The 19,265-nt window shown below is 38.7% G+C and overlaps 1 protein-coding gene across 1 annotated transcript in view; it reads right to left on the reverse strand.

Moving 5' to 3' along the window:
* LOC115918793 (sushi, von Willebrand factor type A, EGF and pentraxin domain-containing protein 1-like) overlaps positions 1-19,265 on the reverse strand; it is a 41,378-nt gene extending 22,113 nt beyond the window's left edge. Inside the window, exons 1-17 of the mRNA XM_030990756.1 lie at positions 19,197-19,265; positions 15,974-16,024; positions 14,491-14,617; positions 13,484-13,602; positions 8,778-8,966; positions 8,382-8,561; positions 7,690-7,944; positions 6,607-6,792; positions 5,881-6,069; positions 4,964-5,158; positions 4,319-4,525; positions 3,640-3,849; positions 2,955-3,058; positions 2,213-2,381; positions 1,411-1,635; positions 777-965; positions 70-267 (exon numbers count right to left, since the gene is read on the reverse strand). Of these exons, the coding sequence (XP_030846616.1) occupies positions 70-267; positions 777-965; positions 1,411-1,635; positions 2,213-2,381; positions 2,955-3,058; positions 3,640-3,849; positions 4,319-4,525; positions 4,964-5,158; positions 5,881-6,069; positions 6,607-6,792; positions 7,690-7,944; positions 8,382-8,561; positions 8,778-8,966; positions 13,484-13,602; positions 14,491-14,617; positions 15,974-16,024; positions 19,197-19,212 (2,809 nt within the window). The 5' untranslated portion in view covers positions 19,213-19,265. The remainder of the gene's footprint in view (positions 1-69; positions 268-776; positions 966-1,410; positions 1,636-2,212; positions 2,382-2,954; positions 3,059-3,639; positions 3,850-4,318; positions 4,526-4,963; positions 5,159-5,880; positions 6,070-6,606; positions 6,793-7,689; positions 7,945-8,381; positions 8,562-8,777; positions 8,967-13,483; positions 13,603-14,490; positions 14,618-15,973; positions 16,025-19,196) is intronic.

The following is a 19,265-nucleotide window of genomic DNA, read 5'->3' on the forward strand; positions in this document are numbered from 1 at the left end:
GCATAAAAATGAATACCAAATAGATGAGTGGTATATAGAGGCGGCGACTAAACAGAACGATAAGCTCACCTTTGCAATGTGGAACCACCTCATGGTTCCACTCTCCCTCCGTGCTGCAGGCAAGAGCAGTGGGACCCTGTATCTGGTAACCCTCATCACAGGAGAACTCACACCTAGTACTGAACCGTACAGCATCTGCTGACTCACACTCGGGTGGGTCGACACCCCCATGGGCCACATCAAATGAGGCAGGACAGGTCTTGGTAACTGCGTTATCAAGGGATATGAATAAATCCACAGTTCTTATGATTTTAGTAATAACTTTTATTTTATTTTTACATACCGTGTCTTACCAATTTTAAGTTAAGTGACCACAGTGCCCCAGTGCAGTAGTCCACCTGCACATCAAATTTTGAATATGAGGGCATTAACACTTTTTAGGGGTTAATTCTACTATGACCTTCCAAACTGACATAGAAAGACAGAGGAATCTCGCAAAATGATTTTCTCTCTACCAAAACTCAACTTTCTCTTCCAAAAATTATTTCATGAACCCACGTCTTACCAGTTTCAAGTGAAGTGACCACACTGTCCCTAGTGCAGTAGTCCACCTGCACATCAAATTTTGAATATGAGGGCATTACAACTTTGTAGGGGTTACTTCTAGCTACTATGACCTTCCAAACTGACATAGAAAGACAGAGGAAGCTCACAAAATTGTTTTTCTTGTTACCAGAACTCAACTTTCTCTTCCAAAAATTAATTCATGAACCCACCTGTGCACTGAAGATCTTGTCCGCTCCAAGCCTCGTCTGCCCGACATGTCCGACTCACAGTCTCAACAGTAGAGGGCGCCATAAACCCTGGTCGACAGTGAAAGTGGCATATTGTTCGATAAGAGACTTTGGGCCTTGAGCAGTCTTCGGCGAGACCATTGGTGACAGTTGGAACGGTGCAATTCTTCACTGTGGAAATAAAGATTCATGCACAAAATGTGTTTTTACATAAGGGAATGAAAATCTATTTTTCCAGAATCTCACAGAATTTGGCCTAAATTTTTGTTGAAGCCATTGTATACCTTACAATTTGACAAATAGAATAAAATACAACAGTACATTATTGTTTGTATTATTTGTAGAATTTCAAAAAAGTAAAACTGTTTCTGCCGTAAGTCCCAGATGGTAATATGAACGATAATTGAAATGCATTTTAAGGCTTGAAATCATAGGAAAGCCAAATTGACAAAAAGATTGACGGTGGCAAGTCCTGTGACAGGTATGACATCACTTTGATTCACAGCTCATCGTGTAACTGGAACACTCTGTAACTAGTAGAGACAGGCTGAAAGAATGAAGGAATAAAAAACATCCTTTCAATAGAATAACCTAGAGAAGTGAGAACTTTCCTTACCATTGCATATCTCGTTTTGCCCTGTCCAGAAGCCAGATTGCGATGTGTCGGTGAGCCGTTGGCAAACTCTGTCGGCATGATCGGTATCTGACGACAGTCGGTAGCCCGCCTCACATGCCACGCGGCAGTCTGCCCCAAAGACAGGCCCTTCTTCACAACGGCCTGTCCCAGAGACGAGGGATACTGAACCGTGCTCAGGGATGTGGATGGGTGCGCAACGGGATACTGGATATCAAAATAAGTAACAAAGGACGTATCTTTCACAATAAAGGAAACATTTCTCCAGAGATGTTACAGCAGTCATATAGCCCTAGAAACTACTCCATTATCAAAACTATTACTATTGTTATTATTACTTAAGAGAAAAGTAAAAACAAAAGGTAATACGTAAATTAACAACAAACCAAACTGTTAATAATTCAAGAGTCAAAAAGAATTTTCTCTTCTTGCCCTTCTATACCACCATTACAGGAGCAGAGAAGGAAAAAATCATAAAAGTTGGTCCAAGTTCACTTTCTGACATTTCTTCTGAAATTGCATTCTTCAAAGTTCCTCAATTCCCTGACTATTTTACTTCTACAGTGGAACCTCCTAAAGACAAAGTCCTTGGGCCTAAAGAAACTACCATGTCAAATGGAAACATTATTTTCCCAGGGCTCGAAAAAGAAAAGTACAACCAAACATTAATTGCAAACTTACTTGTCTGTACCTTGTTAAGAGAGTTGGAATGAAAAGTGTTCTTTAAAATGAGCTTCTACAGCAGCTCTCTCTACTTATCTCCCTCCCTCATTTTCTCACTCACCTTTTACTTCAATTTCAAAGGAGCATGTGGTCGATTGTCCTGCAAGGTCTGTGCCCCGGTACGCAACCCTGTGAGTGCCTTCCAGTAGGGAGGTTGGTTTGGCAGCGCCCACTTCTACTGAGTCTACTGTGTACATAGTAGCTTGCAGAGGGGAGCCTCGGTCAGTACCCTACATAGGTTAAAGGTCAACAGATCATCTTCACTGGTTTGCAGGAACAAAGTTGATCATGTCAATTGTAACATACAATAGATTGTATGAGTTCCTAAACTACAGTGGATGTAGACTGCAAGGGCTGCCGCAAAACATATACATGGAGGCCCTAAAGCTGCCTCAAGCCAGAGTATGACGGAGCTAGGTTAGGTTCAATTCTTTATATAATTGTGTTCATAGTGTCAAAGTCTGTGCTTGCAAACTAAATCTTCCCTGTGTCATTAATATTATATTGTACCTATAGGGCCTTGAAAGTACAGGTAGCAAATATCCCCCAAAACCTACAATGATAAATTTCCTGTTTAGGCCATGAAAAGGTAACTCTTTGGTCTTGAAACTAAAACAGGTGCACATAGGTAGATGACTATACCTATGTGAATTATTCAATGCCCAAGCCTAAAACAACAGACATTTTTTTTAATGAGGATTTTACTGAAAAACTATCATTATCTAAAACTTTAAATAACAAATCTGTCCCAAATTTTTCTTTCAAACACATATGTGGGCTTATATGTAAGATATTGATCTCACCATAACTGGTTCCCAGTCACTCCATGGCACAGGGGCAGAAGTGCTGTCCTCTCCTGCAAACAGTCGCTTGTTGGATGGACACACAAAGACAGGAAGAGTGGTATCTGAGGTTTGGATCAAGAACATTGACACTTATCACTATCATCTAATCTAATACAACATCCAATATTATATAATTCATTGTGATGTCATAATATGGTCCTATTTACGTAGGGTAGCCTCAATAGTACTAACATGTGCTGTTCTTCCAGAGGGCTCTGTAATATCTATCATCCTGGCATTGTCCAGGTAACCAATACACCTGGGTTAAGAGAGTCAAATGAGGGTAACATACCTTCTTCAAGGATGAAAGCATCAAATATTGGATCAGACCCATGACCTATCACACAAGATTCAAAAGCCTTAACAAATATACCAAAGTGCTTCCTTTACATTTTGTTTGGTTGAAGGAAAATTTGTACCAAATCAAATTACATTTTGCGCATGCTATCCCTCTAAAATGTAACTAGTGAAAGTAAATTTATGTTATAACAATCTAGTGGCAGTAAAGTATTGAATAATTGTTGAGCAAGTGAGTGAGTTAATAACATTGCACATGTAATTATAATGTTATATGTACCTTGGTAAATTCATTAAAAAAATGAAAATACACAGAATAATAAACCACAATTTTTCCCCAAGTCACCTTCACAAACAATCTGCTGACCATCCCACTGTCCGGTTGCCTGACACACCCTCCTTGCTGACCCTCCAGTCTTGGTGAATCCTTGAGAGCATACCATACTACAGGCCGTGCTGTACTTCTGCCTCCCATCTATCCCCTGTGGTGATCCTCCGTAAAGGCATCCAGTCACTCGGCCGTTGCTGGGTGTGGCAGGCACGGGGCAGGTCACAACTGAAAAGAAAAATGAGTGTATGTAATTTTGGGCCATGAATTTGATTAAGAGACAAAACTGGGCCCCGGTTTTTAAACAGTTGCAATCTTTTCAAATCAATCATGGCTCGATATCAAGTACAACTCATAATTAAAGTTATAAGAGTTTGTAGGTTGTTGACTTATTTGGGGACTTGCAATCAATTTGATAAATCATAATTCTTTGTAAGACCAAGCCCTGATGTTCTCAATGACTGCTCTAAAAGTTCCTGACCTCATGATTCACAGATATTCGAACCTCTCACTACACATGTAGTAATTGAATGTAAGAAAACTGTAATACCGGTACTGTTCCTTTTACTTTGTTTGATTGCATTAGCATTTAATGAACGTTTCCACCATGCATCTGAAACATCTGAGAGGGGTTACATAAACAAAATTATTAAAACCCTATGCATTTGTTAGAACTGTCAGGTTCGATGGAACTTACTTGTACAAGTCAGATCAGGTCCTGCCCAGACTCCGCTCCCATCACCGTTACCATCGTCGGAGCAGGTCCTCTGAATAGGCGTGGCTGGTAGGTACCCCACATTGCACGCCAAGGTGCAGACCGCGCCGTAGTTCTCACGGGAAGAGGAACATCCACGCTTCTCTCCATTGACTGGGGCAGGAAGGTCACTCCCTGAACAGGTTATTACTGATAAAAACAAGATGTTGAATCACTACACAGATTTGTTTGCATAATTTGCCACATACGACATACTGTTATTTTGGTTTGTGATAAACTGCAGAAATAGCAGCGTACGGGTTAATCACGAGGAGACACACAGGTAGATAACAATGATTTTTATTTTTATTATGATGATAATAAAAGAGATGAAAATCAGCTACAAATGTATTGTCATCAGTAATCAGAACAAATGTAGCCTACTTATTGTATACCTCATTAAAAACAAGATGACCACATACTATAGTCAAGTACATCAATAGTTTGAACAGCCAGCAGGACAGAAAAAGTTCCCAACATCATGTATGACATCCACAGTACACAGGATTACCTAAAATTTAATTCTAAACAATTTTAATCATCAAAAACATTTATTTCACAAAGTAATATCAATCTAGGAGCACCTACAGCGACACGTCGGTGTGGCTCGATTCCAGGTTCGATCATGCTGACATGTGAGGGCAGCATACCCAGTGAGGTAGTACCCAGCGCTGCAGGAGAAGTGACACTGATTGCCAGATGGTACCTGGTTTCCATAGGGGCAGGCCTGGGTGGTGGTGATCTGAAGAGCCGTGGTGAGGCTAGGCTTCCTGCAATAGATTCCTGGGTGAATCAAAATCAAAATTTGAAAAATGTGTTATATTTTTCACTGTATAAATAGGAATGTAATAAGAATAATCTATTTCATTTTTCTAAATGTTTTAATAATATTGGTATAGCTAATGATATCTTTGTAGCGCACATATCCACCATACAAGGTGCTCAAGTGTACCGATAGTACCGTTGCTCTAACTAGGATACAAAGTTCAGTGCTCCCAGAATTCCAATTAAACACCTAGTGGAGAGTAGCAAATGTAGATTAATGTATTACCAAAGGAGACTGGTGTCGTGCCAGGGCTTGAACCAACAACCTTCACATCACTAGCCACCTCTTTCATGACAGGTGGACTTTCCTCATAAGCCTCAGTCACGCATGAAGCAATAGATCACCTACCAAACTGACGCAGCAAAATAAAATGCTACTATCAACAACAGGACACACTATGACAACACATCTATTATCATCTCCCAAAGGAATATGTATCTTTGAATGTTTTGCTATACCTGTCTACCGTAATTAACGTTGTATAAAAAAGGTGCGGTTAATACACCGTTAATTACGGTATTCATGTACCTTTCATAATTATAGGATATATGTTATTAATTTGGAAAATATTTTGCAGTCCTGTCTTTGGCTATGATGAAATTCAATCTACTGAAGCACTTCAAATCAATTCAATAAAGGTTGACTTTATCACCAATGAACAGCCGAACAACACACTCACTTGTGCATGTGGGCGTCGACCCTACCCAGATGGCATCAGTACTTCCTGCTTGGGCACTGCACTGCTGAGCACTGTTGCTTATCTCATAGCCTGTGTCACATGCAAAGTTACACCTGGAGCCGTAGTTCCTTGAGCAAGCTCCTATGATTCTGCCATGGCTAGGAGCAACCATGCTTGGACACTGCAGGACTTTAGAGCAAGATCGGAAGACCAGAGTCATATGTGAGGGTATTATGAACTGTAAGTGGATTCCTCATCTCATTGATATGTTAAAAGTCATCTGGAGTTCAGAGTAACGTTTTAATTAACAAACAATAAGTACAAGATTGCCTACATCCAACAAAAATATGAATTACAAGGGGTTTGGGCAAACAGTTTAGTGAAAAGCTTCCCTGGTACTTGTAAATAAATGTACGTATTAATAGACTATGTGTTATCCAAGTGCGTAAGTCAAGGAATTGATTCTCTAATTTTCTGTTGTTTATTGTTCAGCAATTTATATATTTTCTACTAGAATCATTTTGCAGATTCGATGCATTCAAAGGTTTGAAAGGAATGTGTAAGATTATTTATAGATGGGGATGCCAGATAGTTTCACCCTATGAAATAGAGAAGTGTCAGGGTCTGAAATCAGACTATGGCTTAAAAGCTGGTATCCCTGTTACAGATTTTTTTTTTAGACTGTTCCAATTTTTAAAGTTTTCACAAAAACTACTAATCACATACTCTGACAGGTTGGCGGTGGCTGACTCCATGAACCGGCTGAACCACTCTTCTGGCATTCCGTTGACCTTTGACCCCGGAGCCTGTATCCGACACCACAGCCGTACGTACAGACAGAGCCTCTTATTGCACCGTTTGGACAGGCCACTTGGAGTGGAGCAGAAGCAGAGAGACTGCTGCAGCGGATAACTAATAAGGAATAGGCATACACGGTAACATATTCAATCCAGGATTCATTCAACACCAAGCAATTAAACAAATTTAATAATATAAAAATAGATGTGAAGAAATGTAATTAAAGACAATGTTTTTTATGAACTACTCTCTGTGGTTATTTGGTGTTTTCCACAACACATTTCCTTTGGGGTTAATTTTCCTACACTAACATATTTCTGAACTTCAACCCTCGACCAAACACTACACAAAACCCTAACCATATACCTAAACCTAACTTAAGACCCAACGCTACCCCTTATATACCCTAACCCTATATAAAGCATGAAGCATAATCACCAGAGCAAGTGTCAGGTGACCCCTTCATTGGTGACTCCTATAATGGTGGCAGCGGTGGGATATATTCAATGCCGTCTGAATGAATTTGTATTTCAAAGAAGCGTTCCACATCAATTTATTTACATTCAGTCTATAGATGATAATTTCTGGGGTTCGTATGCATCTACTCCCTGTTAACAATTGAAAATATGGGGGTCTGGAGTTAAAATGGCACCCACCCCTGTTACTTCAACAATGTTTTCAATTTTTTTCGAAATATTATATGTTATGCCAATCACCATCGTTCATGATGTTACCAATATAGCTCTAGCTATCAGTAGACTTTCCTTTCTCTAGCTCAACAAAAAGTTTGTACTACCCTGCTCCAAATAAGTAGACTTATACTCTGGTTTTCCCACTTTTACAGGGATCAATTTACCTACAGTTCTCCAGACTCAATTACAGTAACAGAAATCAAGATTAGCCATTCACCAAGGGAAGCCAGGCCAGGGTTTCTAAGCTCATGATATACATATATGTCAAATGTTAACATCACAAAAGTCTGCCAGTGGCATTATGCCTATCTTGACTGACCTGCAACAGTGACAGAGAATCGACAGGAGGCTTCATTTCCTGAGCTATCCACAGCAACATAAGCTACAGCATGGGTGCCTGCTGGACGAGAAGTTCCTGGTGCAGTTGACCCACGGTCAAGACGGGGGGTGATGGATTCTCCCGAGTTATCGGATACAGTTGGTGCTGACCAACTGATCGTTGCACTTGAGGACAGTGAGGGGGCATAGACAGTCTGGGATGGGGGGCATCTAGTGAAGACAGGTGCAGTGGTATCTAGAATACAACATACGAATTATAGGGCATCAATGTAGATTAATGTCTCGTTAAAGGACATTATACCGAGATAGAATTTGAACCCTCAACTTGACTGAAAGTGAAGCGAATGATCCTCTTTACCATGAAACTACAAATGGATCACTTTAATCATCCAATCCATCCCACACATTGTTGCGTAGTGTATGTAAGTCTTGCCAAAATGATTTAACTACTTGGAGAATTGAAACTGACGAAGAAAATAATCTTCTTTTTTTGTTCAATCATACTAGGCCTACACACCTATGTGGCACACAAAATAGGTCCATGTGACTCAATGATATTGTTAAAAGGTGCATGGAACCTACAATCCTCCCCCTTCCCCTCACCAACTTAAGAATCCTGGGTCCAGAACTGCCCAAGCAAGCTCAAAATTATAAGAATTACGGTCATCCTACCTGCACAGGAAGGGTTGGAGCCTGACCAAATTCCTGATACTCCACATGAACGTGAAGAGCTGCCATGAAGAGTGTATCCCTCGTTGCAGGATACGCTGCAGAGACTGTTGTAGTTACTGCTGTCAGAGCAACTGATTTGGCCATTGGACGGACTGGAGAGGGGGCCAAGACATGATATACCTGTGGATTTACAAGCAGAAATACAATGTGTCAGTGATGTTTCCGTCTTACAAATGATAGCCTGTGTGAATGTTTTCTTGCAGCATAAATTTCAAGTGATCCCCCCCCCCCTCAAGTACACTGGATAAAAATGTGTTCATGTATATCATGTGTTTAAAAGATATGTTGCAACTCTTATCCAGTCGGGGTAGACAGTGATTGTAACAGTCAACTTACGGACACACGCAGCGACAGATCCACTCCAAGTACCGGAATTCCCAGACCTTATACAAACTCTTGTCACAGATCCCCCTGATGTCCGGTATCCCGTCGAGCAAGAGTAAGTACAGCGGGAACCAACATTAGCAGAGTTTGAACAAGATACAGAACCGTGGGCAGGGCGACTCAATGAAGAGCATCTAATGACTACGTGGGGAGAAAGAGATGAACAAAAGTTAAGAGCAACATTATAATTTCATTTAAAAAATATTCTACTTATGCCTGGATTAAACTTCATTTCTAAAGTATCATTATTAACAATCGTAACATACCATGAAAGCTTGGGAAGATGTGTACCGTTGTTGCATTAATGCATAGACACTTTATGATTATTGCATGAAAAGCAGGAGCCAGTAGGTCTTTTACCCTAAATTTATTGTCACTGTTTCATAGAGCTTATATGACGGAAAATTAGAAACCCAAAGATCAAGATTTATATGGAAAAAACCAACAGAGCAAGATTATTATAACTTTAAACCTATGAATGCCATCAGAAATCAAAATGGATACAAACATGAACACATAATCAGACACTGGGGAAGTTACAGGCCCGTTGAACATGTTGAAAGCTGGGCCAGTAGATCTACATCATAAAAATTAATGAGAAGCATCAGGATTTATATATACAACAATGAGGGTCTTCACTTAGTTTAAATATTAATGTCATACCTACTATACTCTATAGCGCATAGCTTTTTATATGGGTCTAACAAAGTAAATCATCTTGCTATATTTATATATTATGTAGTAATATATATATCTTATAGAGTTTATTTTAGACAGAAAAATCTGGGTGCTTGCATGGCCTTGGAGTGTTTTGTTGTTGACATATTTTGTCTTATGATGTAGTACTTAAAAACCATTACTTGTACTTGATCATGAACACTGTTAACTGTCGCGTTGCTTCACTATATAGCTATCTTCTCAACCCCACCGCCGCGCCCGGCCCCACCATCTCCACTCTCCACAGATCCCTCTCAGATCAAGCCCCAGCCTAGCCCGCAATGAGTACTCCGCCGACGGGCTGACCGATGATCCGCTTTTTTTTTTTTTTACTATCTTCTTTAATTTGTTTTTGTCCTTACCATATGGTTCACGTAAACGCGGGCATTGTGATCCCTGTGATTAGGTTCAATCTTCAACGTGTATATCAGTTTACTTTTAGGTCGCTTTCTGCAAATGTAGCTATCTGAGATATATTTCCACCTGTGAGACTGAGTGGATGACAAATTCCTCCATCCATCACCACACAGGCCATAGGTACGCACACGAACTGCACCAGAGCCAGTCAATATTTGTGTAGTCTCATTTTGAGAGGAATTTTATAACACTTCCCAAACTCGAAGAAATTTGAGCTTTTTCACAGTATTTTTTTAAATCACAAATCAGTTATTATGTAATGTAGACAATATTAAATATATATATACATTTTCAGCGAAAGGCAATTTATATCAATATGATACTCTTTAAAATAACATCAGTACTACGAATATAACTTTCACTTTTTATTTAGACTACTAGGGGATTTCCCCTTTTCTGCGCCTGCGCAATTCTTTTTTTTTTTTACCAACATCATGCGAAGAGTGTGAGGGAGGGGGGGGGGGGTTGCTAGGACACGCTTGATAAAAAACTAAGTATTTGCTTTTGGAACAGATTCTGTCAACATGGTACAAAAAGAATGTAATCACTTCCTTTTCATATCCACGATGCCTAATGCAAACCCACCCTAGCTAACAAGCGTAATCATTTAGACATTTTGTTAGCCAAAAGATGAATCATAATTTCGATCCTTAATTTACGCCTACTATACACTCTCTATGCTTATTATGTAGATCTATTTTAACAATAAGTTATCATTGCATCTCATAAACAACTTTGGGTGAGAGTCCTGTTATATTGTTCACCTTGTCCCTGTCTTTCGCGCTTTTTCCCTTTCTATCTTTCTGTTCCACTTTTTTAAAGGGGGTGGGGGGGGGGGGCTCTGATCTGACGGCATTTCATCCTCGTATTACGTCACTGGGTCTAGAGATAATAATGTTGTTGTTGTTGTTTTAGTTTTAATGGCTAGTACCATTCATTTATGAATATTTACGCCGAATAATAATGAGTTCTTCTATAACGTGTTTCAAGACCGTAGGCCCTCACACCAAAGGTAACACTGGTAACACCGGAGTGTTGGCTCAGTCAGTAGAGCGTCCGCCTCACAACCGGGAGGTCGTGGGTTCGAACCCCGGCCGCGTCATACCAAAAGACGTTAAAAGATGGGAGTTGTTGCTACCTTGTTTGGCGTTCAACAATAAGGGGATAGAGCAACGTCGATCTGGCGCTGCTCAGTGGCTGCCGGGCTCACGATCAATTGGGCAAAAAGAATATCCGTTTCGGTTTAATAAAATTTGGAGTGGACTATTAGGCTATTATTATTACTTATCAAAGGAATAAGTTTTAAGGGCTTTCCGAATACTTCGACATCTGTAAATGGAGCATACACTGGGAGAGCATTCCACATGACAGTGCTCTGTCACCATAAGTATTAGATGTCTTGGTGGGATGTAAGGTATGAAGAGTTCTTATATGTAGTGTGGACACAAGTCATGTCATGGAGCAGGTCTGTCATGGAGAGCTTTATGATGAGGAGGAACTCGGATTGCTCGCCAATTCAACCCAAAAAATGTCTTGTTAAATGTGTTTTAAATGACATAATGGACTAGGGATTGATATATTTTCTATGAGAGAGGTGACCGTCGCCAACTTATATTTCTGGCACGCTAAGAGGAAGAGGAATGTGTTTATCGACTGTGTAAAAATGCTGTATGAAAACAAACAAGTGTTTATCTATTAGCATCGCATCCTTCTGCTTTCTTTCTATTTAGTATTTTGCTTTGTGTTTAATCACTTTCACTTGTGCTTTATCTGCGACTACAATCGGTATATTATTTTCCGGTTCCTATGTTTATAGTTCCGGCTCTGTCGCCATGGGGGGAATTCTAAAGCTGTATTTCCGGAACAAAGATTTCCGGAATCTGAACGATGTGCTGGATTTCAACTGAGTGTTCAAAATGTTGGACGGTATATTTTTGTGTTTGTTTGTTGATGAAGCAATTCATGACAGAGCAAGATCGATAGTGTCACTTGAGAAATTGAGGAAAAAAAATGGGAGAAAGACAAAAGAAGAGAAAAGAATAGACACGTATTGATATGTGCTAGAAATAGAGAATACTACATGTATGAAGGAATTAAAGATGTTATACAACAAAATCCGAAAGAGAAGGAATAGAGTAAATAGAAACAGATTTGTTTGAAAATTAGAAATTGCCATCATAAAACAGAGAGAGTCAGTTATTGAGAGAAAGAAACTGATAGAGGGGGAGGGAGAAAGATACTAAGTAAATATTAAAGAAGGTAAACTAATGTCATACGACCAACAATAAAGAACGAGGTGGATAATAAAAGAAAGAAAATAGGAGAAAGAAGGAAAATGCAACCTAAGAAACAATTCAAAGACAGGGAGGAGCATATTATATAGGGGGTTAAATAAGTGAGAAAGATATCTAGAGAGTGAGAGAGAGAGAGAGAGGGAGACAGAGAGAGGGAGAGAGAGAGAGAGAGAGAGAGAGAGAGAAAGAAAGAGAGACAGAGAAAGAGAAAGAAAGAGAGAGAGAGATAGAGAAATAAAAGACGGAAAAGAAGATAGACACATCATGATACTTTCGATCTAATTGATCGATGTATAGCTTAAAAGCAAGCAGTGACAGATTTGCACTTCTGTAATTATAAAAATAAATATAATTATTGGTAAAAATCAGTGTCATTTTGATGAAAGGGAATGTCTGCTGACAAAAAGGGGTTATCATTTTTCCAGCGCCATTTGGGGCTGAAACTAATGTATTATATTCAGATTGGATTTTGCCACGGCCAGCGCCTCCACCCCACCACCTTTCATTAGCCAACATTATTTCACTTCCCTTTTGGAATTACCTCGAGATCTTCCTGTAAAGTTCCCCGTGATTATTTTTTTTATAAAGATGTAACATAAACCGACAAGTCCATCATTATATCGAAACAAGGAACTTTAAACCAATAAAATCATTATGTTTTTGAAGTTTTTTTTCTTCAAATTGTACTTATGCAAGAATTAATACTTCCTAAGGTCCTTGGACCCTGGCCAATGTCGACCCATATTTTCAGGTCAGGAAAGAGAAAATAATCCAGCAATTGAAAAAAGAAAATCATAGATATACCGATTAAATTCTCCTCAGACATTCAAATTTGCGCAGACTTAATCAACATCAAAGATTAAATGTATAAAAAGTTCTAATACAAATAATTTAATAGTGATGATGATGACAGAATGGTGATACCAATCATCAATCATTGTCATCATCATCATAGTTGTAATCATAATAATGAAAATAATTATATTTATACAAATATTAATAATAATAATAATAAACATACTAATGATGTAGACACAATACAAATTTATCTTGTTGAATGCTGGAGAGGGGATGGCAAAACCCCAGATCCCGCCCTTCCTACCCCCCCCCCGCCGCTCTTTTTCATCCTCTCTCTTTCTCTCTCTCTCTCTCTCTCTCTCTCTCTCTCGTCTCTCCTCTCTCTCTCTCTCTCCCTCTCTCTGTATCTATGTTTCACGATTAAATTCTTACCAATGACCGTAAAGGATACGGTACAAGTTGCTTGATTCCCGGCGCTGTCTCGGGCAGTGTATATTGTAGAACGAGAACCCGCTGCGAAAGTCGAACCAGGACCCGAACCAGACGTTATACTACATATAGGGGGAAATCCATCATAAATATAAATCACTTGGGGTGACCAGTGGCGGATCCAGGGAGGGGGCCGGCCCCCCCCCCCCTCCCTCGGAAAAAAACACAGGTAAAAACACATTAATTTTCCATTTATTTGTTAAAAACAAGGAGACGAGCCCCCTCCCCTGGTGTTCAAGGGGGGGGGGGGGGGAGAGATTTTCAAATTTTCGGGGGCAAAAAAAAAATGTGTCACTCTCCACCCAGGTGTAAATGGATACCCAATATGTTAAAACAAGACATGACAGACATGTGCGCTATTCAAGAAATCATCATTACTTTGTTTAATAATTGCATTTCAAAAGTGCATTCGATTAAGGTTATCGTCTAAATAAATCATGAAAGCTTTCTATTTTTGAAGCCCCCACTCCCCCCCCCCCCCCCCGTTTCAAGTTTTCGATGCCGCCCGCCGTGACTGCTCGGTGAATATACATGTACATAATCGTCGTCATGTGATTTAGTTACTTCTACATAAAGATTGCAATTTTGTAGCCTTGATTCGTCAAAAAAGTGAAAATCTGATCAAAGGATTCAAAGGATCATTTTAAAGAGATTCAGATACAAAAGATGAAAAGTATCAATATTTGTTTTGTTTTGATCTTTGTTTTGTTTTGTTTCGTTTTGCTATGGGTTTGTTTTTCCACCTTGCATGTAGTATACCAGTGAGACCGAATGCACATGCGGGCATCATGCTTACTAATTGTTTGCCATTGTTAAGTATATAGAATTTGAATGAAATGACTGGTACCCTGGATTAGGGAGATAAACATTTATAAGTTATAATTTATTAGTCAAATGTCTACTACCATGGCGCCTTGTAAGAAAGGCGCTTGAGCTTTGAAACTACTTACGATACAGTAGCTGAGCCTCTATCGTCGGTTGCAGTCGGGGTTCTCCACGGGACCGTCATCGACGTCGTGGTGGTGTACTGATTACCAATCGCATTTGGACAATAAGTGAACGTTGGTGCAGTTGTGTCTGTTAAATCAACCAATTTAAACGACTATATAAGCAATTTCTTTTTGATAAACTTATAATGTCAATGTTTATACGATGCTTCCTCTTTCTTTCCTCTATTTTCTTTATTTCACACCCCCCCCCCCCCTCTTTTTTTAAATCTTGATTTCATGTGAATTATGTACCAAAGTTGTTGTTTAAAGTTCGTATACTTTGTGAGGTTTATTAATTTTTTAACAAGCTATTTATATGTTTTCTTTATCCTTCCAATTCAGATAGGCCTATCTTATCGTATATTTGTATTCTGAAGATTATATAAACTTGTTTTTATTTTGACGTGGAAATAAATATATAAATGAAACGAAGCTGATCACAAAATAGTTACAACATGTACGATTGTGATTGCAAATACTGTCGAAAAATTAACGCGAGAGCCATATCTTATGGTATATCCCATGTAAATCAAGTTCTGATTACGAAATACCTAGTTATTGCATATTTCCAAGTGATTAGATTAGATTGGTGGTTAATTTACCTGGCTGCTAAGAAAGCATAGATTCTTGTAAGTAAGCAACCAGACGGCCGACGGCTTTAAGTCCTCTCCGAGGGACCTGGTAATGAAGATTAATGCCCTACCAAAGGGCACTACCGGGTCACCGGATTACGAGACCACTGTTCTACCAACTGAGCTATCGCGCCTCCTATGTGACGAACGAGGCTACTGAAATTGCCTTAGTTTGATTTCTCGACAGTTTTGCGATCATGTTTATAGTTATATCTTCTGTTCGATACGTTCGCATGGAATATGCAACTTAATTTATTTCAAGTTTTAAAGAAATGGCAAGGAAAGAACTCAGAGTTTATGGCTCAGTGGTAGAGCAGTGGTCTTGTGACTGGTAGGCCATGGGTTCGAAACCAAGTCGATGATTTTTGTTAAGGCATGAATCCTCATTACAAAGTCCCTTGGAGATGAATTAAAGCCGTTTGTCCCCTGGTTACTTACTTACAAGCATACATGTGCTTTTTTAGCAGTCGGGTAAAAATAAGCCGTCAATTATACCTTTAATGAATGATATTCCGCTTTCAAATAGCGCTTAATACAATGTCTCTAAGCGCTTTACAGATATACTTAGTAAATGCTATATAACCGTTGACAGGTAAAAGGAAAAAAAAATGGGGGAGATGAAAAAACACGATAAAATACATGTATATGATTAAATGCAATCAAAGTATTGTAACATTCGTATTCAGACCTGCATTATACTTCATTATAAATATACGTCATGGAAATACAGGACATGAAAAGGAGTGAGAATAATCATTTCAATGCAAAATGAGCAAAACTCTTGTCTGAATTTTGTCTGAAACTTTTCTTACCGGGGGGAGGTGGCGGGGGAGCCCGTCTTCGTCTTCTTCTTCTCCAAGCATCTGCAAAGAAATCAAGAATACACATAATTTTTTTTTTAAATATATCTTTTATTATTTTCTCTCAAATCAAATACATATTGTAAAAATCATTCATATTAAACAAAATTGTACATTTTCTTCATAACATAACATACAGTGAGAAATCGGGTGAAATTATTGTTTTTGGCTTTGCTCACAGTGCTAATACTTAAAAAAAAAAAAAAAAAAAAAATCACGTAATTTGCGTATTCATAATTTATGCAAATTAACCAGTCCTATGCATTTTCAAATATCATAGAAATAATGAAACTTCATGAATTTGAAATCAAGGAAACATTTATTCAATACATTTTCAATATTCTTCACAAGTCTACAAAATAATAAATAGGCTATGAAGAGTTTTCTGTTAAAGATGAAGTTGAGTTCTGGTCATGCGATTGCATTGTGAAAGAAACGATGTGGAATCGAATAGAAAAGGTTGATCATCAAGCATATAAGAATTTGTGTGTATTGCAAGGTTCTGGAATCATCAAAATGATAAGAAATTCGGTAAAGTTACAAACCCTGTACACAGAAACATGTATATGGGACTACACGAACACGTGGCGAAAAAATCCCACCCCCGAGTTTTACGATGTTACATGACATATTTAGAATATAAAGGCATTTGAAGAGCCATGATATTCAGGGAACATGTCTTATCTGATGTTCTTCAACACTTGCATAATAAGAATGATAACGCTCACAAATTATTTTTCACCTCTTCCCAGAACTCAACCTTCTCTTTAAATGCATAAGCTATAACGACAAATTTTTGCATAATAGGAAAAAAAACTAATTATACCATCTTTTTCCTTACGTGAATATCTACAAACATGCACATTTTCATATTCATCGGACATTCGACGGCAGTGATCATGGGGGGGGGGGGGGCCTCCCAGCCCCCCCCCCCCCCCCCTCCAGTAACGGGAACTCAAAATAGCCCAGTGTAGTAAGGGTTAAGTTTCCAGTAATAGCCTTTACATTTTTAATCAGAATAATGGCAAAGTATGAATGCGCAACTGAACTGCTGAATGGTCCGGAGCTACAGAGGGTATTATATTGCATTTTAAATCATCTTACTTTTCAGATATAAACCAATGATCTTATCTACTTTGCATATAGGGATTAACCTGTCTATAAGTGAATTTTGTTGGTGTCATTCCGTTTCCTCCATATATCTATTAATACATGATCATCTAACAATCAATCAAAACCAGAACTAAATCTAGAGAGAATATTTTGTTTACAGCGTCCCTTATAGTCTAAGGCTTTATCTCGAATCACATTGAAATCCCCACCCATTATTATTGGAATATTCCTTCCACTTTTTTTTTTAAAGTCTCAATATTACAATCAATCAAAAAATAATAAAATAATAATAATATTTAGCTTTTATATAGCGCTTAATAACAATAACAATGTCTCTAAGCGCTTTACAAATATACTATTACCCCGGTCATTGGATTCAGTGTTTGCCCGCACACAATGTGTGCACAATCTCCACTCCCTGGGGAGCATTCCAACCAGGCGTTACTTGACACTCAAAAACTGTTTGACCAACAATGACGGTCGCATCCTACCGGGTACCCATGTAACTTATTTGTTCCAATTTATTTATTTCTACGAACAGGAAAATACACGTGCAACTACCTTTAAAACTTGAGCATCTAATTTTGAATCAATTAATATAATGACCCCTTTACTATGACATGTTCCGTGACTAAAATATGCACTTCCACTCCACGGTTAATTGCTTCCATCTTTTCCCAATATGTCTCTTGTAAAACTATTATATCTGTTCGCTTATTTCTAGACCAATCCAAGAGTTTCTGCCTCTTTGATTTCTAACGTATTCCTTTTACATTTAACGAAACAAAATTACAAACAATAGGTACATTACTGCATTCCATTTAAATTACCAAAAAACAATGAATTAACTTGTCGGCTGATCTTAATTTTAACAAGCGACGCCGAGGCAAACGCAAATACCCTTATTTGTTATTTTCCATTAAACTACACAAACTACACACCTACAACAGCATAAACATAAAAGAAGAAAACACACACCCAAACATACGCCCTATCACACACCACAACAAAGTTGCCACGCTGTGGACAGTACGCAAAGAGCCCCCCCCCCCCCGCGCCCCAAAAGAGTAAGTAAAACTATATTCATATAAGCATGAACAGGAGAACCCAATCTAACCTAATCTTATATCATTATCAGAGTCAGGGTTTTGCGCATTTTTTCTTTTCTTTCGGAGAAGTCGATAGAAAGTCGATATCTGTAAAGGTGATCTGAGTTTGAAAGGTGACCCGACAGTTGCTCCTGCATGCAGATACGTACACAGGGTGTTTCAACAAATAACAGCAACAGGTTTGAATTTGTATTGTATAGCTTCAAAACTCAGCTGCAATTAAATATTCATTCTCAACCAAAGTTTTAAGTTTTAATGAAATAGTAAGATTTATTTGAAAACGCTTCAAAATATATGGCTCAGCTTGCACGAGAGTGCATCAAAGACCCTTATGCAAGCCTTGGAGCCTGACTCAGCTTCACAAAGGGACTTACTGCTTCACATGGCTTTATAATTCTTTACAAGTTTGAATTTACATCATTTTTTTGCTTGTTGACCTCCCTAGCTCCTGCGTAAACTTGTGATGGTATGTGACTGTTTTTTTTTCTTCAAAGCTCGTTATGTACTATTGCTGTTTGGCAAGCCTTGAAAGAGTGGAGGGTGACAAAATATTGTTTGTTTCGTCGTTCCATTAATTTTGTCTCTTAATAATTTCTGTTTTATAGGCTTCTAAAGGTATGGACCAGTTCTGGTCAAGCGATTGCATTGTGAAAGAAACGTTGTGATCATCTAGCATATATAAGTATTGGTGTGTACTGCAAGATTCTCGATTCAACAAAATAATAAGAAATTTGGCCAGAGACTGACAGAGCTAGGCTTTGCTCAAGGCTTCTCTGCTCACGGGTCTGCAGTATCTGCAGACTACCATTGACCGGTCCTATGTAAGCATGGAGTTACTCCATGATGTAATAGGGAGAACACCTAAATATCCCACAGTCCGCACCTGATTACAAAAAAACTAATTTGATTCGGAAGAAACGGATCATGCTATCGAGTTCAGTTGGTTATCTTACCAGAGCTTCCTGTCATCATGAGGATGAAGAACAGACACAACAAACAGCTGCTGATTCCGGTTCTTCCCG

The sequence above is a fragment of the Strongylocentrotus purpuratus genome, unplaced genomic scaffold (genome assembly GCF_000002235.5).
Source record: "Strongylocentrotus purpuratus isolate Spur 01 unplaced genomic scaffold, Spur_5.0 spur5_scaffold_19, whole genome shotgun sequence".
Classification (NCBI taxonomy): Eukaryota; Metazoa; Echinodermata; class Echinoidea; order Camarodonta; family Strongylocentrotidae; genus Strongylocentrotus; species Strongylocentrotus purpuratus.